General features: G+C 38.1%; 1 protein-coding gene across 3 annotated transcripts in view; it reads right to left on the bottom strand.

Moving 5' to 3' along the window:
* KCNQ5 (potassium voltage-gated channel subfamily Q member 5) overlaps positions 1-24447 on the bottom strand; it is a 495778-nt gene that overhangs the window by 88168 nt on the left and 383163 nt on the right. For all 3 annotated transcript variants that reach the window (XM_025444409.3, XM_035697462.2, XM_025444410.3), the window contains exons 4-6: positions 18498-18673; positions 17683-17808; positions 2964-3074 (exon numbers count right to left, since the gene is read on the bottom strand). In XM_025444409.3, coding sequence (XP_025300194.3) covers positions 2964-3074; positions 17683-17808; positions 18498-18673 — 413 coding nt within the window. The remainder of the gene's footprint in view (positions 1-2963; positions 3075-17682; positions 17809-18497; positions 18674-24447) is intronic.

Raw genomic sequence — 24447 nt, 5'->3', positions numbered from 1 at the left:
TGATGCTCTGAGCAGGAAGGAAGGGGGCATCCTGAAGAGGAGAGAGGCCTGTGCTAGGGGCAGCGCTGGGAAGCAGGGAGCTTCTTCCTGCGGGTTAGCTCTGGGATGCTGTGGGCCTCAAGGAAAGTGACCTCCCCATGGAGCTTGGGAACGGTGGCCGTGTGACTCGGTGATGTTCAAGAAAGTCCTTCTGTTTTGAAGAAAGATGGGGAAAGGCTCTTCTCTTTCTTGGTCCTTGGGTTTCCTGGGTGGGAGGAACCCCAAGCAAGGATGGCTCATGACTCATCTCTAACTTTCCTAGCAAAATGCACTCTCCCAAGTCTTACTCTTACAGCACTGTTGCGGACAGATACACAGACATAATGGCATTTCCAGCCGCCCTGTGTTTTCTTTTTTAAGGGTATATATGGACCATTTAATTTAGTCTTTCATTTAATAAGTAAGAGCTCAGCATCTAATGTGAGGTAGCAATAAAATATCCATGATAAAGTCCACTTTTCTTGGCATTGTTAGGGGATGTTCAGTTTTGCACAAGCAAGTTTTTCACATTTCCAACACATATTAATTTGGATATATGAGAATTGTAATCACTTTATTGGGAAACATATTCAAGCATGACTACTTAGTCTCTGACCTTTAACCTAACAGAATGACACAATTTAACTTTCCTGTGATAGTCCAGAGTTTCATTACAGGGACTGGTATTTTGCTGTGCTGGATGCAGCCAGCTTCCGAAGGTGGGTTGACACTAACACTAATTGGCCCCAGGTTCTTACATTTTGAACACTTGCATCTGTTTGCCCCTTACAGATGTCCCCCCCTCTTTGTTGTTAGTCTTCTATAGTCTCTTCTTGTTACAATGTTTGTTCAATCACCCTCTGCCTTTGCTGTTGATAATCTTCAGAGAATTATGAAGCTATGTAGCTCAGCTTATCAGAATTTTCTCTAAATTAAGAATAGGTTATGAATTAGTTCTCAAGAGACTCTCCTATGAGGACAGCACATACACTATTGTTGATTTTAATAGCTCAGAGGTTGCCTATGTCCCTGTTTGCAGCTTTTCACTGGATCACTGAAGTTGTTTTATATGTGGTCTCAGGATAAGCATAAACACAAAAGCAGCAATTATTTTGGTTAAATAAAAAGCCCAACAATGTATTTTATTGTTTCTAAAAGTATTTTCATGTAGGGAATTTGATTATTGAATGACTCTCTGCTCTGTTCTGGATTGTTAGGCTTGCCAGGTAAGTCAATTCTGGATAAGTGAGATTTTTTTGACTCTCCTTGATTTTGTCACTTCATGACAAGAAATAATATATCTAGATTCATACAGAAAATGGAAGAAACACTTCAGGAAAGTTTTCTTCATTACAAACATTTGACTTATTAATTACCACATTGGTCTTCATAAAATTTCTCTGGGCACAATAATTCTTTCTCTATTATATAGATGAGGAAACATACCCATGGTTATTCTTATTGGCTGAACTATACCCCTCTGAAATTCATATACTGGAGTCCTAATTCCCAGGTCCTTAGAATGTGTACCTTAGAATATGACCTTGGAGATAAGGTTTTTACAGAAGTAACCAAATTACAACAAGGTCATTAGGATGTGCCCTATAAATATGCCTGGTGTCCTTAGGGGAGAAAATTTGGACATAGACATATACAGAGGGAAGACAATGTGAAGATATAGGGAGAAGACTGCCATCCAAGAGCCAAGGAAAGAAGTCTGGTGCAGTTCCTTGTCTCATGGCCCTCAGAAAGAACCAATCCTGCCACCTCCTCAATTTTGGACTTCTAGACCCCAGAACTGTGAGACAATTGATTTCTGTCGTTTAAGCCACCCAGTCTGTGATACCTTTACAGTAGCCCTAGAAAACTAATACAGTCACATTGGTAGTATGTGACAAAGCCTTGTAGTATGTGGCTTTACATTCGAGCTTAAATCTAATGCTCAAGAGGATGCATAGTCTTTCCAGTGTCTTCTCTGTGGTCTTATATAGTCTGGGGCAGAACCAACTGGTCAATCCAGAGTTGAACTCTGGCCATGGGAACAAAATGAGCCTCTGCACTCATTCACAGCAGAGGAGGAGCCCTGTGAGCTGAAAGCTGGGAGTACTCTGGGGTCCCTACTCAGCAGACGCTGTGAGGCAACTCAGCTTCTGTCTGGAGCAAGAGTGAGGCTATTGTTCCTTGAGCATGACTCCTGCCACTACTGTCACACTCCTTTTTGTTGGCTTTCTTCCCCTGTAAGAGGTGGAATGAACAAAAGTGAGAGTTTAGGGATGGAGGCAAATTGTAATATTTTGATCAACTGCCTTTAATGAAACAAGAGGATAAAGTGATCAGAAAGAAAACTTCATCTATTAAGGAGAAAATAATCAGAAGCTTGGGGGAAAATAAATGTGCTTTTCATTCTGAAAAGATGCAGAAGCTGTTCGTTAGGAAAAATCAATGACGATGACAGAAAGAATAAATCATCTGACACACTGAATCCCTTTAAAGTCATAGGCTTTTCACTCAAATGCATCTGAAGAGGTAAATATTCCATTTGACACATTCATCTCTTCAGCAGCACATGTTCTAAGCCAAACTGGAGAGATCAGTTTAAAAAAGAAGATACCTTTAAATCATTACACATATTTTAAATGTACTAGTAGCACGTTGACTGAGAGGTGAGCCGTCTGAATGATTATTTGATCATGAAATCCTAGCAGGCATAAAACTCCCAGGTTAAGCATCTCCAAGGAAAGACCATTTTTCATAATTTTTTTCACTGGATGTATGTAGAGAAGTCAACATTATATCAATAAAATTATATTTGTTTTTTTTTTTTCAATAAAATTATATTTGTAAGTGATATAGATATGTTCTTGGGAATTCCAATGTGTGAAAGCTCATGCTAATAAACCTCTAAGATCTAATTTAAACCGCTTTATTTTTGCAAAGATACTTACAGCAGGAAGTGCAAAGAAAGAAATGCCAAGGAGTGCAAAGCCTGCAGAAAGCAATCTTCCCAGCCAAGTTAGGGGAGTTTTGTCTCCATAGCCAATTGTTGTCAATGTAATCTAAAAACAAAATAAATAGAACGTGCAGCTTAAGTACTTGAGAGGAAAGTTAGGACCTATGAACAGGAGGCAAAGCAACGTTTCCACTAAATCATTATTCAACAAGCCTTGTTGGCAAATTTTATTACCCTGCTTTAATTTTCCGTGACGCATAACAGAGCTTCTCTTTGTTTAAGGAAGGGAATAACCTACATACTTGTTCCTCCCTTATAACACAATTTTCCATCTTTTCTATGTGTATTCAAAGAAAGGTTATTTAAATAAGTGGATAACCATCAGTGATACAGAAATGATAGCACCATGGATTTAGGACTGAATCAGTACACAAAACAATAATTTATGTTAATTAAGGCTGTCTATTTATTACCTTGGCAGGCATTTCCTGGAGGTCTGGTGTGTACAAGGTACGTGTTATGATTTGTAGTGGAACAAAAATGAGAGGTACATAGTTCTTGTCCTAAGATATTTATGGTGTAAGAGGGGAGACACGTCACACACTAATCATTAAAACACAAAATAGGGCAAGACAGGTATTATGATGGATGTACATATAATCTACTCTGGGGATTCAAGGAGCGGATTGATTATCACCAGCTTACGGGGTCAAGGAGGCTTTACTTGGAGATGTCAACATCCCTGGTCTTTGAAGGAGAAGCAATATTTTGAGAGGCAGAAATAATGAAGAGGGTGATCTAGGGGGGTAAAATAGGTGATTAGCTGCACAGTTGTGAGGACAAATGGGGTAGGTTCTAAAAAGTATAAGTTGTTCAGTTGGGTTGGAGCATGGGGGGGTCTGAAGAGGATTAGTGGAAAAGGAGATTAACTAGATATACTACAGCTAGATCAGGGAGTGTCTTTTTTTTTAAGATTTTATTTATTCATTCATCACACACACACACACACACACACACACACAGAGAGGCAGAGACATGGGCAGAGGGAGAAGCAGGCTCCTTGCAGGGAGCCCGATGTGGGACTCAATCCCAGGTCTCCAGGATCACGCCCTGGGCTGAAGGCGGTGCTAAACTGCTGAGCCTCCCAGGGATCCTCAGGGAATGTCTTTGAAAAATGAAATTTGCATCATGTTTCTGCCATGATCAGACTGCTCCAGGATTTTCCCATGCATCTTAGAACAAAGTCACAGCTCCTCTCCAGGGCCCACAAGGTTCTGCATGACCCGGCAGAATGATGGGGCAAGTGAATTGGAACAGTGGCAATGGGACTGCATGGGAGTGCAGAGTGAAGAGGTGTGTTATGAAGTTCAATAGAAATGCATTTGTTAATTGTCTGGGATGAAAAGGAAGACTAAGTCAACAAGGATTTAAAAATTTCAAGGGGAAGATGGTTGTACCATAAATAGAAATATGATAATGAGAAGTAGAAAATTTTGGAGCAAAGACAAAGAGTTTGGTTTTGCAAATAAGTGCTTTTTAAATGTTAGTATGGCTCTGATCTAGAAATGTCGAGCAGGGAATTGAGATAGAGAGCTTGAGGCTTGAAAGAAAGAGGTTGGGTTTGGCATGAGATTTGGGCTTTAGAATCAGGCACAGGATGATTGTTGAAGCTTTGTAAATAAGGGTTTCTCAAGAAACAGACATTAAAGAGATGGAAGGGAAAGGGAAGTCAGAGAAGAATAAATATTTTAAAAAGTAAGGGAACTAGAAGTGAGTCATATAAATGGAACCTCAATGGAGAAGAGAGAGTTTCAAAAAGGACTAGGTAATCATTGGTATCACAGTCTCATAGAAAACAAGGACAATGAGGACTGAGAAAAGATCCTGGATATGGAGATAGATGGTCTCTGGTTTCCACGAAAGAGGTTGTTTTGGTCTTATCATCCTACCTGGGTTTGAAGGAGGGGTTACATTTGAGAGGCAGAAATGATAGAAGGAGATGATGCTTCATGATGCCAGACCTTTCAGAAACTTTCAAGTTAGCCGATAAGTCCTTGCTAGCTTTCTTTTCTCCTTACTTCCATGATTTTTCTCTTCATATTTTTGGTGGCTCCTCTTATGTGGTGCCTCCTACTCTAGTCAACCTTTGACTATTGGATTCTTAAGGTTTGGTTCTAGGCTCTCGTTTTTAAAAAATTCTACTCTTCTCTCACTTTCTTTCCTCTTCTATCCCTCTTTTTTTTTCTCTTTTCCCAGGTGATCTTAATGGATTTAAACACCATTTTAATGGTGAACACACCAAATTTATACCGTCAAGCTCCAGATTCTTCTGGGCTCCAGATTCACATATGTGTAGCTGATATTTCTATTTGGATGGCACACAGTCATTTAAACTTAACATGTTTAAGACAGAAAACTTATTCCCCCCAAAGCATGTTCCCCAAATGTATCCCGTCATCCTAACAAGGGCACCGCCGTCCACCCAGTTGCTCATGTCAGAAGCCTCAGTTGTCCTCATTTCTTGTTTTCCTGCCTCCCTCCCTGAATCTATCAAGTACCATGGGTTCTAATTCCCAAAGATACTGCAAATTCATTCCCTGCTCACTGTCTTCCCTGCCATGGTGGCAGGCCAGGCTGTGGCAGCAATTTCTTAATTGGTTTCTCTGCTTTGCTCTTGATACCCTCAGTTCGTTTTCTCTACATCTGTGAGGGAAACTGATTTGTTATTCCCTTTTAAAAATCCTTCAACAGCTACTCACTGATTTCAGAATAAACTCTAGGCTCCTAACAGTGGCCTATCTGACCTGGTCTCCACCTACCTCTCCAAGATCGACCTGATTTCACCCTTGCTCACTGTACTTTGACCACAATGTCCTTTTAGCTCCTCAAACAGGCCAGGCTATTTCTGCCACAGGACCTTTGCATATCCTGTTTCTTCAGCCAGAACTGTTCCTCTCCCCACCCTTCCCAGGGCTTCTTCTCATTCTTCAAGTCTATCCAAAATACTCCATCATTGGAGAGGTCTTCCCTACTCACTCTGTCTACAATAGGGCCTCCAGTTACTTTCTGTTTCAGCCCCTTGTTTCTTAATAGCACTTACCATAAGTGGTAGATTTCTGTATGTTTCTTTGGTCTCTATTTCCTTTGTGAGAAGGAAAACCATGTCTTTATGATCTTTCTAACATCTAGCATAATGTTTGCCACAAAGTAGGAGGAATTCAGTAAATATTTAGAGGATAAATGAAGAATCCTTCCAAGAACACTGGCAACAAATGGAGTGAGAAAAATGGGGCATGAACTCCCAGAAGTCTAACTTGAAGGCAAGCTTTTTAGATGTGTTTGTGCATGTCTGCAGAGAGAATGAGCCTGAGGTGGGGAGGAAGAGTGGTAGCTTTATTACAGGTAAGGCAACCACGGAGGAAGGGAAATAGGATCAAGGTATAGTTGGAAGGGCTAGCCTTGGCAGTGTGGAAGGACATGTCTTTTACTAGGCAGAGACATGTGAACATAATGTGAATAAAGGGCAGCACTGGGAATGCTGGACTTGGTTCTCTTCAATTCCAGTAAAGGAGATGGTGGGATCAGCTTGGGGAGTGAAAGGCTTAAAGCTTGGGGTGGTGACAGTGTGAGAGGGTGTCAAGGACAAATTAACAAGAGGTCTACAGAACAGGGGAGGGTCATCCAAGGTTGGAGAAAGTGAATCTGTAGAAGAACCTAGTAGCCAAGTTAATCACACATCACTAACAGTATCAAAGGTGGGGCTCTGTAAGGAATTCCTTGAGATTGCAGAAAAAAATGCCCCTGGTTCAATTTTGTTATAGGTTCCTAATCCTACATATGTGGGGAAGATTTTAATCTATAATATTTCTGCAAAATAGCTTACTCTTTTTACAGCAGTTTAATAAGAAACTGAAGGAGATATTTCATGGTTTGGTAACAGCAAAAATGGTACATTTCATGGTTAACTTTACATTCTAATAATACAGTAGTCCCCCTTTATCTATGAGGGATGCATTCTAAAATGCTAATGGGTGGTTGAAGCTACAGATAGTACTGAACCCTATATATACTATGTTTCTTCCTATACACTCATACCTATGATAAACTTTAATACGTAAATTAGATACAGGAAGAAATCAACAATAACTAATAATAAGAACAATCATAACAGTATGCTGTAACAAAAGTTATGTGAATGTGGTCTCTTGTATTATACTGTACTCACCCTTCTTGTGATGAGATGAGCAGAGATGGTAAGATGCCTGTGTGATGAGATGGAGTGAGATAAATGACATAGTATGGTGATGTAGCGTTAGGCTACTACTGATCTTCTGACTAAACATCAGAAGGAGGACCATCTACTTACCAGATTGACTGCAGGTCACCGAAGCAGCAGAAAGAGAAACCACGGATAAAGGGGAACTACAGTGCATTTGAGTTATTCTCCTTGGCTCATTGCTCAGAGAAGTTTTTTTTTTTTTTTTTTTAAACCGTTGCCTCTAACTCCGAAGAATGAGACACAGCAAAGTGACTGTGTGCCCAGTGTTTCTTTCTGAGTAGAGAAGAAAGCCTGTTCTTTCTCATTTTGAATTTAGAATTGCCTGCTCTCTTACAGGTGTGCTTTGTCAGGGAGAAAAGAACCCCATGAACTCTGAGAGCTGCCCCCTGGAATCCCCTGGAGGATGGCAAAGACTCTGCCCACTTTCTTTCTGCACTGGGTCCAGGCTTCCAGCTGACCATGTTTCACTGCCTGCCGAGGCCTGGAATGGGTGGCAGCCATGCTCAGGTGCAACAACTTCCTCTACTCCAATTTCAAAGTCTCTCAGGATGTTACTTGGTTGAAAGCATAGAGGCCTTTTGTTAAGCCAGGCTGGGCTTGAGAAGGATCTGGCAACACGGTAGCAGTTTTGTCTGTCCATGCTGGGGAGTAGGCTGGCTGGGCTTTCTTTGTTTCATGCCTGCTGGGAGCATGTCACTTTTTGTGGCTGCGAAGGGGGCAACTGGACTCCCTGATGTGAACATACAGGTACGATCAGGGATGAAAGTGACATTTCTAAGATGCACCTACAATAAAATGATGTGAGCCTTCTTTACGAATTCACACTGACCCATCAGCTTGATCCGGCTGCTGACTTTCTGAGCAATGACTGGGTACATGTGACAAAACCATCCTCAGATGAGGCCTGCATGGATGTTCATTGATTTTCTGGACTTTTAGGTCAAGTTGTCCTTGAAATACCGGTGTGTCTCCTGGAACAGCACAATTACATTATGTTTCTTTTCCTAGCATCTGGAACGCCCTGCTAATGATTATCAGCTGGTCCTTTGTACATGAACTGAGTAGCAGAAGCCCTCTTGGTGCTTATTCTCCCACACTTGTGCCAAACAATAAACCCATTTCTATATTCTAGAAATCTTGTGAATCTTTGAGTGGCTGAACCTAGTCATGATTTTCATTTGGATCCAAAGTTAGAGAAAGGTAGGTTCACATGGAAGCCCAAAGACATCAGCTCTTCAGGAGAGCTCCTGGAATAGAAGCTTGTTTCAGAGAACTTGAGAGGCTGTATATGTGATCTTCGGGGGATGGAGGAAATCCACCATATTGGAAATAATTCCATTTTTGACCTACTTCTAGAGCTTAAAAGAGATAGGCTGATTAACATGTGCTGAATAGATGAAATTCTTAAAAATTTATTTCTGTATTTGTGTCCTTACATATTGCTTATTGATTCCTACATAGTGACTTTTGACTATGGTGTTTACAAAATCATTTGAAAGTCTGTGAAGTTTTGAATTTGCTTATAAAAATTAAAAGATAGACTAAAAAGATTTAAAATATCTCTTCCAGTGCAGTTTTAGGGAGATGACTACTTTCATTAAGTGAGAGGATGCCATTTATCATTATACTTTGTGACCAGAGGTAGAAAGTGGCAGATGCGTTCTCAGGTTGTAGCCTGACAAGACGGATCAGGATCTGAGGGAGAATGGCCCACTGCAGCCTGTTGCTCCACCTTAGTTGATCTCAGGAGTGCTGGTGGTTAGTGTTGTCTCTCCACTTGGGCAATTTACTTGAAGGTGATTTGGCAGATGGGAACAGTTCAGGTAAGTTTTTGCCCTTGGGGGACGCCTGGGTGGCTCAGTGGCTGGGCACCTGCCTTTGGCTCAGGTTGTGATCCCGTATCAGGCTCCCTGCGAAGAGCCTGCTTCTCCCTCTGCCTATGTCTCTGCCTCTCCTCTCAATCTGTGTCTCTCATGAATAAATAAATAAATCTTAAAAATTTTTTTTTGCCCTTGTATTTCATGTCCTTGGTTGCAGGCATGCAGGCGAGAAAAGATATCTTCTGAAAAATCTGTGGGTTGCAAATGTTGGTATAAATGTGTAATGTGGTAGCAAAGGTGGACTGGGGGCCCTTGGTGTGTTTAGTAACCGAGACATTTTCTTCAGGAATAATACTGTAAAACAAATGCAAATTCTGGCCCAAGCTCTCTTGATTTTTTTTTCTTTTCTTTTCTCTTCTTTTTTTGTGGGATGACAGTTGCTATAGTCAGATTATAATTTGGATGCTGATTAGGCTGTAGCTTTTTTTTCCCCCTCCCTTCAATAACAGAATTAATTCCAGACCAGTAGACATAAACCCACCCTTCCCTTCAGGTAGCAAATTAAGAAACATTTATTGGCCTAATTTTGAGAATACAGTTATGAATACCAGTTTATAGCTAATTCATTCATGTGAACAAGCTTAGAACATACTATTTGTAGATTCCCAAAGCACAGTATAATTTCGCCATAAGGCGGTCCTTTAAAGGAGGATGATTCACAGGAACAGTTTGTCAATAATCTCTTCCCTTACCCACTCCTCTCCTCTCCTCCCCTTGCCTTGCTTCTCTTCTCTTCTCTTTTCTTCCCTCCTTTTCTCTTCTCCCTAGCTACTTCCTGAACACCTATGTTCAGGGAGTGGGTAGTCTAGAACCTGCGCAAGAAATTTGTTCATTGTAAACTAGTAGACGTGAAAGGTTTTCAGTCTGCAAACACCAGACTCTCTCATGGTGGTGGCATCATATAATTTGGGTTCTGCAGTGGCAGGCAGCTCAGGGCAATAGCATCCTATGTTGTTCTTGCAGGTTCATTGTCAAATATGTAATAATAGTAGTGGCTAACATTTGTCCAATGCCTGATAAAGGCACTACATATCCTTATCTTCTTTAATACACATAGCAACTTTGTGTTTGGGTCATACTATTTTCTTAATTTTATAGATAGTAAATGATTGCTGAATATCACACCTCTGCTAAATCATAACGATGGGGCTGGAAGCCAAGATTCCTGACTTTAATTCTTCTGTTCTTTTCCATACAGTATGTGCTCAATGTTTATGGAATAAAACTGAGCAAAAGTATCCAGAGCCATGTGTGATTTGACATTCTTTTAGTAGGAACAGACTTCTTAGGAAACGCTTCTGTTAAAAGGCTTATGACCAATATATTTCATACATTTATGCCATCCAGGTAGGCAGAGGACTTATAGAGGCTCATAGAAGCTAAGATGTTTTGGTGGGTAGCAGCTTGGGTAAGTGTGTCTCAGTTCTTGCTTGGTACTTGATAATGTTCTTGGATAGTTAGGGGTTGGTATGGTGATAATCTCATGGCCAAGTAAAGCTTTGATACCATCAGGTAATGCGCTGGTAGTGAGAAATAACTGTTAACTTTTATTTAATGTTACCAACACTGAGTCAGGAAACAACAACTTATAAAAGTTGCAGAAAACATTTTGTGCTGGTGAACCTAATATAAGGAGGGTTGATTCTCAGTATCATCAGACACAAGGGTATTTTTAGTTATTCCATAAATTTACGCCATTTCTTATTCTTAGATTTGGCAGGGGGATGAAACTCATGACATATATTTGGGCTGTACAACCTGCTGAATGCACCGTATACAACACTATCCATAGATACTTCCATATTATTTGCTTTGAGAGAGGCTGTAAGGTTTTCAGCATGAATTCTAGGACTAATTGGCTAATATCAAATTCTCCTACATGCCTTATGTAATCACATCAAGCACATGGTCCCACATGGGGGCTGTATGCAGACACTTACTCAAGAATAGATTTATACTATTTGCTGCTGTATGCTTCTTTAAAAAAAAAAAAAGCCACCCATAACACTGTCTTTATCACAGAAATAGTAGTAAATAGAGAACAAGCTGGCCTTCAAGAACAGGTCATTATCAGGCAATATGACTTCAGGAAGACCTGATCTTAAGTTATTTCAGAATAAATCTAAAGCAAATCAAAAGGAGAAAAATATTAACAGGAAAGAAGGAGATAATAATAGGAAATAGCTCCAGGAAGACTTGTTCCTAAGTTATTTCAGAATAAACCTAAAGCAACCAAAAAGGAGGAAAATAATAATAGGAAATAACATCAAATGGAGCTCTGCCTAACAATCAGAAGATCCTCTTTTCCTGAGCTGTCACTGCCTAACCCTCTAGAGTTACTTCCCCTTGACCCGTGTCTACTTCCTTTGTCACGAACGTGCCTTTAGCTGCTACTTCAGAACCTAGAACATCTTTTCATTGTAACCCCCAATTCCCAAGGCCCTTCTGTGCTTAAGCTGTGAGTCTGCCATGAAGTATACAACTCTTTGTTCCTTTTGTTATAATGGTGCTTCCAAAAAAAAAAAAAAAATAATGGTGCTTCCATCTAACATCCATAATGAGATATTTATACCAATGGCAGCCACCATTTTTGATTGGGCACTGGCTGTGGCCTTAGTCCCAGGTCCTTTATATTGATGATTTCACTTACTTAATGAGTTAAGTGTTGTTATTCATTAGTATGGAATTGTTTCCAGGGATCAGAGTTCTTTGAATTGTTACTAGTTTTGAGTAGTGCTGATCACATCATGAATCCCTCCAAAAGTTGGTTTTGCTATTTTCTTAATGAAAAGAGGTTAGTACTTAGTATTCAGTATTCAGAATTCACTGAAATATTGTATCCATAAACCACAAGTTGCCTTTTGATACTTAATGTCAAATAATTTAGGCTTTCTTAATGAAGAGAATTTCCTATTTTTTAACTGAATTCTAATATTTAGAAACACTCTAATTCAGGATGTTTTCATTTCTCTCTTTATTCTGGATACTTTCATAATTAGCAAGGTGTCTATTATGTGCGACATAGACAATTTTAACCAGAAAGTATCCAGCCATATATTTTATTAAGGTCTTTTTTTTTATTAAGGTCTTGATCAATATATAATAAAAGGTACAGTGTTCTAAATTTATTTTATTTCACATTGGAGACCCACTATATGTTCTTCTTATAAAGAATAGAAATAATAAGCACTCTTGTTTGCTTTTTAGTATATTTTTAGGCTTCAGACAATTTCATTAATGACTCAGTTAATATCAACAAACCCACTGTGGACCAACAAAGCCTTTTCCTAGAAGCCTGACATGTTAGAAGACTTTTACTTTTGTATTCAAGACCAGATTTTTTTTAATGGAGACATAATTAGGCCTTTGAAGGAACCTGTTAAGTACAGGTTAAGCTTCAGTCAAAATAGCACTACTGAAATGGGAATCAATGAAAATATGTTGCTTCCCCTCTGAAAGTCACAGATATGACCTTTGAAAACCTGTTACGTGGGTTATTCTGGCAAAAGAAATAAGCTGGTGACTAAGTGAGAAGTATATTAAGAACTTTCCCACACACTATTTAACACACAATACAGCAATTCTGATTAGTAATAAGGAGAAAAGGAAGACTATTGGAAAGAAGGATAAAGAGCTGCCAGGCAAAACTCATCAACGACTGCATCTCAATGGGACAGGTGCACATGAATGTCTCAAGAATTTAAGTATGTTAGAATTATCAAAGAGAAACAAATACTAAACTTAAGCTCCAATTGTTGCTTTGAAGCCTGGAATAATAAATTATCTTCCCCTTGTTGGCTAGAAGAGGCTCCTGTTTTCTCAATTTACACAGTTTATCACACAACGAGTCATAGATTTTCATTTGCATTCTATATGTAAAAGGTATTTTATGAATGTCACATGACTGCTCTCTTTCAGGTTTTCTACTTTCGTCCTTTTAAAATGTCCATTATTGCTTGTGGGGTAGGAGGGAGGATCTGGGAACCAAATTCTTAAATTGCCAGATTGCCTTGTTATCAATGGCACAATCTTGCAGACACTGACTGATAATTTCAGAAAAAAATCTTAACCTTCAGGTCAATATATATCTGATTCTTATTCATTTTATTGCTGCTGTGTGGCCAGCAAACATACTGAGTTCTGCTTAATACAAGCCGGGGCAAATTTTCTTTGTCCTTGACCAGAGTTTTAGCTCTCACTGATGCACTTTTGATGAGTAGCAGAACAATGCAACAATTGGTAACCTAAATCTATATTCCACAAAACAAACAACCAACCTATAAATGTATATATTTATTTTCTAGTAGCCCATTGTGGGATTTGAACTCATAACCTTGAAATCAGATCTGAGCTGAAATCAAGAGTTGGACTCTTAACCTACTAAGCCACTCAGGTGCCCCTCCCAACTTATAAATATTTTGACCACAGTTTAAGAAAATGATATATTTTAATTTTGGCGACAATCTAGCACTCAAGAAATATTACTGATGATTTATTAGAGAACTTAACTTTGTTGGCCCAAAGAGATGGGAAGTTTTTTAGACAATTATAAAAGCTGTATATTTTCACAAAACACTCTTTTGGATTGTCTTAAGGAATAAAATAAAAAGAAATACAGTTTATGTATTGCAGAAAGCATTACCCTATCCTGTGACATTCTTATTAAGGCACATGTTTCAATGACTGTTTTATAAATTTTTTACAATGCAAACAAGATTTTTGCTTTAATGGAAAACTATGCCTTGCTTAAAGCACACCCTTCGAGGTTATTGACTTCTGATTTTATGGCCTCTGCATTTTTCATGGCTTTTGAGCTATTTTGCAACTCTGTAAGTTGTAGATAACTGGTAGCATTGCAAAATAATTCTTTTCTATAGACATGTAAATAAATTCTGTCTAGCAGAGGTTTAATTGACTTTGCTCTCACACTGTGGAAGAAGCCAGCTTTACCTCTACTGGAATTCATTTCAATATTCCTGATTTTTATACATTTCTGTTTTTTGGATAGTCCTTTGAACTGGATGTAACATTGTACTGGTTCCCTTGTTAAGAATGACAGATTTTCCAATGGATAGTCTTTCCTCCTTTATCGAATATTAGTTGACCATAAAGTTCAGGGTCCACTTCTGGGTTCTCTATTCTGTTCCATTGATCTATGTGTCTGTTTTTGTGCCAGTACCACACTGTCTTGATGACCACAGCTTTGTAGTACAACCTGAAATCTGGCATTGTGATGCCCCCAGATATGGTTTTCTTTTTTAAAATTCTCCTGGCTATTCGGGGTCTTTTCTGATTCCACCCAAATCTTAAAATAATTTGTTCTAACTCTCTGAAGAAAGTCCATGGTATTTTGATAGGGATTGCATTAAACGTGTATATTGCCCTGGGTAACATTGACATTTTCACAATATTAATTCTTCCAATCCATGAGCATGGAATATTTTTCCATCTCTTTGTGTCTTCCTCAATTTCTTTCAGAAGTGTTCTATAGTTTTTAGGGTATAGATCCTTTACCTCTTTGGCTAGGTTTATTCCTAGGTATCTTATGCTTTTGGGTGCAATTGTAAATGGGATTGACTCCTTAATTTCTCTTTCTTCAGTCTCATTGTTAGTGTATAGAAATGCCACTGATTTCTGGGCATTGATTTTGTATCCTGCCACGCTACCGAATTGCTGTATGAGTTCTAGCAATCTTGGGGTGGAGGCTTTTGGGTTTTCTATGTAGAGTATCATGTCATCGGTGAAGAGGGAGAGTTTGACTTCTTCTTTGCCAATTTGAATGCCTTTAATGTCTTTTTGTTGTCTGATTGCTGAGGCTAGGACTTCCAGTACTATGTTGAATAGCAGTGGTGAGAGTGGTGAGAGTGGACATCCCTGTCTTGTTCCTGATCTTAGGGTAAAGGCTCCCAGTGCTTCCCCATTGAGAATGATATTTGCTGTGGGCTTTTCATAGATGGCTTTTAAGATGTCGAGGAATGTTCCCTCTATCCCTACACTTTGAAGAGTTTTGATCAGGAATGGATGCTGTATTTTGTCAAATGCTTTCTCTGCATCTAATGAGAGGATCATATGGTTCTTGGTTTTTCTCTTGCTGATATGATGAATCACATTGATTGTTTTACGAGTGTTGAACCAGCCTTGGGTCCCAGGGATAAATCCTACTTGGTCATGGTGAATAATTTTCTTAATGTACTGTTGGATCCTATTGGCTAGTATCTTGTTGAGAATTTTTGCATCCATGTTCATCAGGGATATTGGTCTGTAATTCTCCTTTTTGGTGGGGTCTTTGTCTGGTTTTGGAATTAAGGTGATGCTGGCCTCATAGAACAAATTTGGAAGTACTCCATCTCTTTCTATCTTTTCAAACAGCTTTAGTAGGGTAGGTATGGTTTCTTCTTTACACGTTTGATAGAATTCCCCTGGGAAGCCATCTGGCCCTGGACTTTTGTGTCTTGGGAGGTTTTTGATGACTGCTCAATAAATGGTGCTGGGAAAATTGGACATCCACATGCAGAAGAATGAAACTAGACCACTCTCTTTCACCATACACAAAGATAAACTCAAAATGGATGAAAGATCTAAATGTGAGACAAGATTCCATCAAAATCCTAGAGGAGAACACAGGCAACACCCTTTTTGAACTCGGCCCCAGTAACTTCTTGCAAGATACATCCATGAAGGCAAAAGAAACAAAAGCAAAAATGAACTATTGGGACTTCATCAAGATAAGAAGCTTTTGCACAGCAAAGGATACAGTCAACAAAACTAAAAGAAAACCTACAGAATGGGAGAAGATATTTGCAAATGACATATCAGATAAAGGGCTAGTTTCCAAGATCTATAAAGAACTTATTAAACTCAACACCAAAGAAACAAACAATCCAATCATGAAATGGGCAAAAGACATGAAGAGAAATCTCACAGAGGAAGACATAGACATGGCCAACATGCACATGAGAAAATGCTCTGCATCACTTGCCATCAGGGAAATACAAATCAAAACCACAATGAGATACCACCTCACATCAGTGAGAATGGGGAAAATTAACAAGGCAGGAAACAACAAATGTTGGAGAGGATGCGGAGAAAAGGGAACCCTCTTACACTGTTGGTGGGAATATGAACTGGTGCAGCCACTCTGGAAAACTGTGTGGAGGTTCCTCAAAGAGGTAAAAATAGACCTGCCCTACGACCCAGCAATTGCACTGCTGGGGATTTACCCCAAAGATACAGATGCAATGAAACGCCGGGACACCTGCACCCGGATGTTTCTAGCAGCAATGTCCACAATAGCCAAACTGTGGAAGGAGCCTCGGTGTCCATCGAAAGATGAATGGATAAAGAAGATGTGGTTTATGTATACAATGGAATATTACTCAGCCATTAGAAATGACAAATATCCACCATTTGCTTCAATATTATGCTGAGTGAAGTAAGTCAATCGGAGAAGGACAAACATTATATGTTCTCATTCATTTGGGGAATATAAATAATAGTGAAAGGGAATATAAGGGAAGGGAGAAGAAATGTGTGGGAAATATCAGAAAGGGAGACAGAACATGAGAGACTCCTAACTCTGGGAAACGAACTAGGGGTGGTGGAAGGGGAGGACGGCGGGGGGTGGGGGTGAATGGGTGATGGGCACTGAGGGGGGCACTTGATGGGATGAGCACTGGGTGTTATTCTGTATGTTGGTAAATTGAACACCAATAAAAAATAAATTTATTAAAAAAAAGAATGAAAGATTTTAGAAAAAGAGTTAAATTCTTTAGCACGTGTCTGTAGGAGGTCATGACCTTTTTATTTGCTTGGTGAACTATCCTTTAATAACAACTTAAATGGGGCAGCCCCGGTGGCTCAGCGGTTTAGTGCCGCCTTCAGCCCAGGGTGTGATCCTGGAGACCCGGGATCGAGTCCCACGTCAGGCTCCCTGCATGGAGCCTGCTTCTCCCTCTGCCTGTGTTTCTGCCTCTCTCTCTCTCTGTCTCTAATGAATGAATAAAATCTTTTAAAAAAAAAAATAACAACTTAAATGAAAAGTAAGTTTTTGAGTGGAAAATTTTGAAATTAGGTGTCTATAATCTCTGATCTCACAGATGGTTACCAGTTTTCTCTTTTTCACTTTTTGTGCCATAATTTTACTTTAGCTTTCATTCAGTTACTATTCCTTCTTTTAACCTCAGATAAACTTCTTGATGAATGGTAAGCCAGTGCAAAATTGGTAATTTAAATCTGTGCTCCACAAAGTTAAAACAAACAAACAACTTATCAAGATTTTAATCACAGTTTAAAAAAATAATGTATCCTTATTTTGGAAACAATCTAGCACTCAAGAAGTGCTTCTGATGATTTATAAGAGAACTTAATTTTGTTGAGCCATAGAGATGACAAAACTCTTTAGACAATTTTAGTGCTGTATATTGTCACATAACTCCCTTTTGGAAGTTAATGTTTTTATTGAGACCTTTCATAAATGATTCATAGAAATCATTACACTGTATTCAAAGGAAACATTTCACAATATCCAAAAGACAAAAACAGATTTTTATACTTACTGTGCCCCACCAGAGAGCATCTGCATATGTAGAAAACTCTTTATTGGCATCCTTTTCCACAAGATAGACAAGGAAAGATGAAAATATAAGAACCAAAAATCCTATGTACCAAGCTGTGATTAATTCCTAGATATAAAAAGAATAAAAAGCTGTTAGAGGTAAAAAAATCTGTGAAAAAGGAAAAAAAATCTATGTATTCATTTTTCTACTTTTTGGATATTTATGACAATGTATAAATATACATACATATATATTTATGGAATTTACTTTTTTATTCAGAGAATGTCCCAGTGAACAGAACCACTTCCTCAGTCTTTTATTTTTATGGTTGCACAGTATTCTAAATACATGGGTTTACTATAATTTATTTGAAGCATGAGGACTTGGAAAGCAGTATTTTTTTATTTGAGTAGAGTTGACACACAGTTACATTAGTTTCAGGTGTACAGCATCCTGATTCCATTTCTCTGTATGTTATGCTGTGCTCACCACAAGTGTTACTGCCATCTGTCACCACACATCACTATTACAGTATCACTGACTAGATGCCCTGTGCTGTGCCTTTCATTCCTGTGACTTAGTCATTCCATAACTGTAACGCTGTCTCTTTCTCTCTCCTTCACTGATTTTGCCTCTTCTCCCAATCTCCTTCCCTCTGGCAACCATATGGTGACTTTTAAGTAATCCATTATACATTGTGCTTTAACTAATTTCTGAAATGACTAAGTATGCTTGATGGGTTCATTAAATATTCCATGGCAATCAACGAAAAGGTTTCTAAAGTCTTATTCTATAATTCAGAAAGCAAGCCTTACTTTGCTGTGAGCATAGACCACTGAACCTAGTAATTTCCAAGTGCCTCCCCTTCGGTCCATGCGCACCATGCGGAGGATCTGTAGGAAACGGAGACTTCTGAGTGCGGACGTTGCAAAAATATTACCCTGAGTTTTTGCAGAAACAACTGCTATTGAAGCGATAAGGACAATGGTATCTGAAAGAAACAGGTTGAAATAACCGTAAGTAGCAGGACTTGGACGTTTTGTTGCTCAAAATAGTGTTTCAGAAAGGTTCGCTTTGACCTATCTGAGGCACAGATAAACAGATCCTGAACCCTAGCCTGGAGTAGTGGCTACCTGGGCTCTGTGACAATTGAAAAATGAAAGAACGGAGAACAGGATCTACTTATTACCTTGGTTCTGACTCTTTGGCCACTGTATGCTTTACCTATGCAATTCTGTATCATTTGCTACGTAACCTTGGACAAATTGGATGGACAATGGCCTTTGGAAAGTTGAGTGTTCCAGGGAGTACTAAGGCTGTATTCTTAGTTCCAGGGAGTACTAAGGCTTGGTTTCATTTGCATTCCTGTCTGGCAGAAAGGAACTTCTGCCTCAGCCCTACCCTGGAGGCTTCCTTCTTAATGCCATAGAGAGATCCTACCCTGCATGGCTATGAAAGTTCTTCTTGGTATAACCATGTCTCTTGTTTTCTTTCCAAAGAAGCTCGTGGCTTCTTTCTGCAAAAAATTCCCTTGTGTTGTGGAGTCTGCAACTTCATATACTAACAAAGGCCTCAGCTAAGTTGGGCACTCTAAGCTCTCTGGATAGAGTACTCTTTATACCTGGTCAGTCAATTATGTGTAAGTTTGGTATACAAATTAAATAATTGTACATTTATTACAACAGAGTATTAATTATCTTCACTGTGCATTGCATGGGAATGGATATTTGATGTTTGGCGTATTGGCATTTGACGTAAAAAATATCTACCCTTTTGCAAGCTAAGAAAGAGAAACAGGGCAGCTAATGAAGGCATAGAAAAGATAAAAGGGGACTTAATTGCTCCAAGGGCAAATATCTGAGTGATGGGAAGTAGGCTTTGAAGTGGGAGAAGTAAAGTGGGAATGAATGGCCTCCTATGGCAATTTTAAAATAAGTTAGCTTGACCTTAACATCCTCAAATAAAATTTCTTTCCTGCTCCAAGTGGGCTGTGCATGACTGGGCATCCACACTCCAGAGAGGAGTTCCACTTCAAGGGCATTGGATTTATAATGTTTCTGTGATCCTCAGGATTAACTGCTGTATGAATGTGTATTCATCATCCAGCTCAATTCTTTTTCCTGTACTGAGAGAAGTCTCATCTCTGGATGTGGACTGAGTAGGTCTTTTGAATGACTCTCCTGGTGCCCCTTTTGGTCAGGATTTGGAGTGGCTGTCAGTACAAGGGTCAGCTGAAGGGCTTTTTCCAATCAGATCTAACCACTATATGACTTTGTGGGTAGGGGCACAGAGAGCCACAAGCAAATCCTTGAGTTATAGCTCTATGCAGCTATTAGAAATGGGAAGGAATTAAATGTGTTGACACAGACACCAAAGACATATTTTAAGTGAATAAGAAGGCACTTGCAAAGCTGTATGTACAATGTGATCTTATTTTAATAAAAAATAAATGACTAGGAAAATCATACATATATATGCATGCAAATATATACAATATATGTATGTAAACACATGCAAATATACACAATATATGCAGATATATACAATAATATGTATATATGTATACAATAATCTGTATATCTGTATGTATATATACACAGATTCTTACCATTAATTCTCTCCAGAGGTAGAGAGTGGGGTGAGTATGTGGGTAAAGGGACTTTTTACTTTCTAAGTTATTAATTTCTGTAATACTGAATTTTATAATAATGAAAATGTCTTTTGAAATCAGAGAAAATCTTTAGGAAAGAGTTAAGTGTAAAAACATCTCTTGATTTGCATCATTTGGAGAGATTTAGTCCTGAGACAAGTGGTTTATAGACAAAAAGACATTTCTTATATGGCCCTGCTAGATATGTATTTGCTTTTATTTCTCATTGTAATCCTGCTTCCTTCCAAGTGTACAAAGGAAAGAAAAAGGAACAATATCCGATTTACTGTGTTAAAATATTTGAGATAGTAGAAATAAGTAAATGACTTGCAGGGATGCAGAAAATACAGCACTTAAAACTTACTGCATGCCTGGCACTTTCTTTAGTTCTGTGTTTTTTACAAATGTTAATTATTTCATCCTTATAACAACTGTTTTGGTTAGGTCTTCTACAGATCCCATTTTACAGATGAGAAAAGTGAGGCACAAAAAGCACATATTGTATTAGTTTAGAAGAATCAGCTACTGAGCTGTTAAATTACAGCACAAAACTATGAAGTTAAAAAAAAAAACAAACTATGAAGTTAGAATGAAGCTATGAAGTTAATTCATTAGAGAAAACCTAGACAAAGTAAAAGCAACACCGCCAGTTTGAGACTATTAAAAAAATTATGCACACAGTGAATCATAATCTAAGTGTTTGAAGTCACAAAATATGCAAAGGTAACTACAGATGTGATTTAACACCCTCATTGTAATTCAGATCAGATGAGAAAGTTGGAGTTCAGTAAAATGAAATCACAGATGAGCGACCAAATGGCAAACAATGAACACAGTCACAAAAATGTTTCTGGTTGGATTACAGTCCTCTACTGAATTTTGCTGTCAGTACCACCTAGAATATTTCCAAGGCCAATATTTTAGAAGTTATGACTACTCTTTATTTTTATGTGTGTATTTACTCTTTTTTGCAGTCTGCTATAGAATGGAGGCTCCACAAGGTTGGATACTTGTAGCCTAAGTACTTACAACAGTGCCTGAAACATGGTAATCACTTGATAAATATTTATAGAATGAAGTGAGATTAAACACTCAAGTTAGATTAGCTTGAGCTTTGTTCTGTTACCATATCAGTGTTTTAATAACTAGAATAAGAATCTGAAATACTCTTAAATTAATCAAGGGATCACTTCAAAATTCCATCTTGAATTCTATTACAACATAATAAATTATAGCTATCATTCTTTAAAGTGATAAATATCACTAAGATTTCCATTTTATAAAATTAGGTAGGGGCAGTCTTTAAAGATAGTGACATAGGAAGCTACTGAACTCCCTTCCTCCCACAGAGTCATCAAACAAACCATTGCACATGGACTAATTCCCTGTGAAGGAAATCCAGAAATTAGCCAAGGGACTCCTACACATTTGGTAAATAAGAAAATACCCATACTGGAATGAGTAGGAAAGGCTAAGACATAATCTTGCCTTAAACTTCACTCCTAGTCCAGTATCATACAAATGGGAGGTCACTCCCAAATTCCAGCTTCTCCCTGAGAGGCTTAGGGTTTGAACCCACATTTAGCCTCCTAATTTTAAAACTCCTACTTGAGGGACAGGACTTCCAAACGCCTTGCTCTGAAAGCCAATAGTCTTGAACTACAAGACTAGACTTGTAGTCTAGTCTACAAGACTAGAGCAAACAAAGAAGCAGCTATTAATGGGGGTGAGCATCATTGCGGCTACCACCCCAGGGCTCAGCGAAGAAGGAATAGGCAGAAAGGCCCATTTCAGTCTTTCTCTCAAAGGATTCTATTTGCATATTTTTAAAAAGTTTTAATTTAAATTCCAGTTAGTTAACATACAGTGTAATATTAATTTCAGGTGTACAATATAGTAATTCAACACTTCCATATATCACCTGGTGATGATTACAAGCGCTCTCCTTATAATCCCCATTACCTATTTTACCATATACGACAACCCCATAGCTAGCATCATAGTCAATGGTAAAAAAATAAGAGCTATCTCTCTAAAATAAGGAATAAAATAAGGATGCCCAATCTTGCCACTTTTATTCAGCATTGTATCTAAAGTCTCAGCCAGAGCACTCAGGCAAGAAAAAGAAATTAAAGATACCCAAATTGGAAAGGAAGAAATAAAACTGTTATTATTTGGAGATGATATGATATTATATATAGAAAGCACTAAAGATTCCACCAAAACATTATTGGAACTAATAAATGAATCAAGTAAAGTTGCGGCATTACAAAATCAATATACAAAAATAAGCTGTGTTTCTATACACTAACAATGATCTCTGAAAAAGAAAAATAAATCCTCCTTACTATAGCTTCAAAAAGAATAAAATACATAGGAATAAATTTAACCAAGGAGGTGAAAGATCTGTTTGATGACAACTATAAGACACTGATGAAAGAAACTAAAATAGACAAAAATAAATAAAGATATTCCATGCTCATGGACTGGAAGAATATTTTAAAATGCCTACACTACTCAAAGCAATCTATAGATTCAATGCAATCTTTCTCTAAATTCCAATGGCATTATATGTTCTCATTCATTTGGGGAATATAAATAATAGTGAAAGGGAATATAAGGGAAGGGAGAAGAAATGTGTGGGAAATATCAGAAAGGGAGACAGAACATAAAGACTCCTAACTCTGGGAAACGAACTAGGGGTGGTGGAAGGGGAGGACGGCGGGGGGTGGGGGTGAATGGGTGATGGGCACTGAGGGGGGCACTTGATGGGATGAGCACTGGGTGTTATTCTGTATGTTGGTAAATTGAACACCAATAAAAAATAAATTTATTATAAAAAAATAAATTCCAATGGCATTTTCCACAGAAATAGAACAAACAATGCTAAAATTTGTATAGAACCACAAAAGACATGGAATAGTCAAAGCAATCTTGAGGAAAAAAAGAACAAGCTGGAAGCATCATGCTCCCTGATTTCAAACTATATTACAAAGCTGTAATAATCAAAATCACAGAGTATCAGCATAAAAATAGACACACAGATCAATGGAACAGAATAGAGAGCCCAGAAACAAACCATGGATACATGATCAATTAATTAAAGACAAAGGAGCCAGAAATATACAATGGGGAAAGGATAATCTTGTCAATAAATGGTGTTGGGAAAACTTAATAGCCATATACAAAAGAATAAAACTGGGCCACTATCTCATACCATACACAAAAATCAACTAAAGATATATTAAAGACTTCAGTGTAACACCTGACTCCCTAAAAGTTCTAGAAGGAAACATAGAGAGTAAGCTTCTTGCATTGATCTTGACAATGAGTTTTTGGATTTGGCACCAAAAACAAAGGCAACAAAAGCAAAAATAAACAGGTGGGATCACATCAAACCAAAAAGCTTTTGTACATAAAAGGAAAGCAACAAAATGAAAAGGCAATGTACAATAGGAGAAAATATTTGCAAATCACTTATCCGATAAGGATTTAATATTCAAAATATATAAATAACTCATATAACTTAATAGTAAAATAATATAATTAAAAATGGGCAGAGGAAATGAATAGATGTTATTCCAAATAAGATACACAAATGGCTAACAGATATAATGAAAAGGTGCTCAACATCACTAATCATGAGATAATGCAAATCGAAACCATAGTGAGATATTACTTTACCCCTATTAAAATGACTATTATAAAAAAGACAAGGCATAAAAAATGCTTGTGAGGATGTAAAGGAAAGAGAACCCTTGGGCACTGTTGGTGGGAATGTAAATTGGTATGTTCATTATAGAAAACACTATGGAGGTTGTTCCAAAAATTACAAATAGTGGAATAGATGATAGAATATTTTTCAGCCATGAGAAAGAAGAGAATTGTAATGTTTACAACAACACGGATAGACCTTGAGGGCATTATGTTAACTGAAATGAGTCAGACAGAGAAAGACAAATGCTGTATATCACTTATGTGAGGGATGTAAAAAAGTTGAACTTGTAGAAACAGAGACTAAAATTATGATTACCAGGAGCTGGGATTGGAGAAATGGGGAGATGCTGGTCAAAGACTAAAACTTCCAGCTATAAGATAAATAAATTTTGGGGAAT

The sequence above is a fragment of the Canis lupus genome, chromosome 12 (assembly GCF_003254725.2).
Source record: "Canis lupus dingo isolate Sandy chromosome 12, ASM325472v2, whole genome shotgun sequence".
NCBI lineage: Eukaryota > Metazoa > Chordata > Mammalia > Carnivora > Canidae > Canis > Canis lupus.
This window is presented reverse-complemented; position numbering and strand designations above follow the sequence as displayed.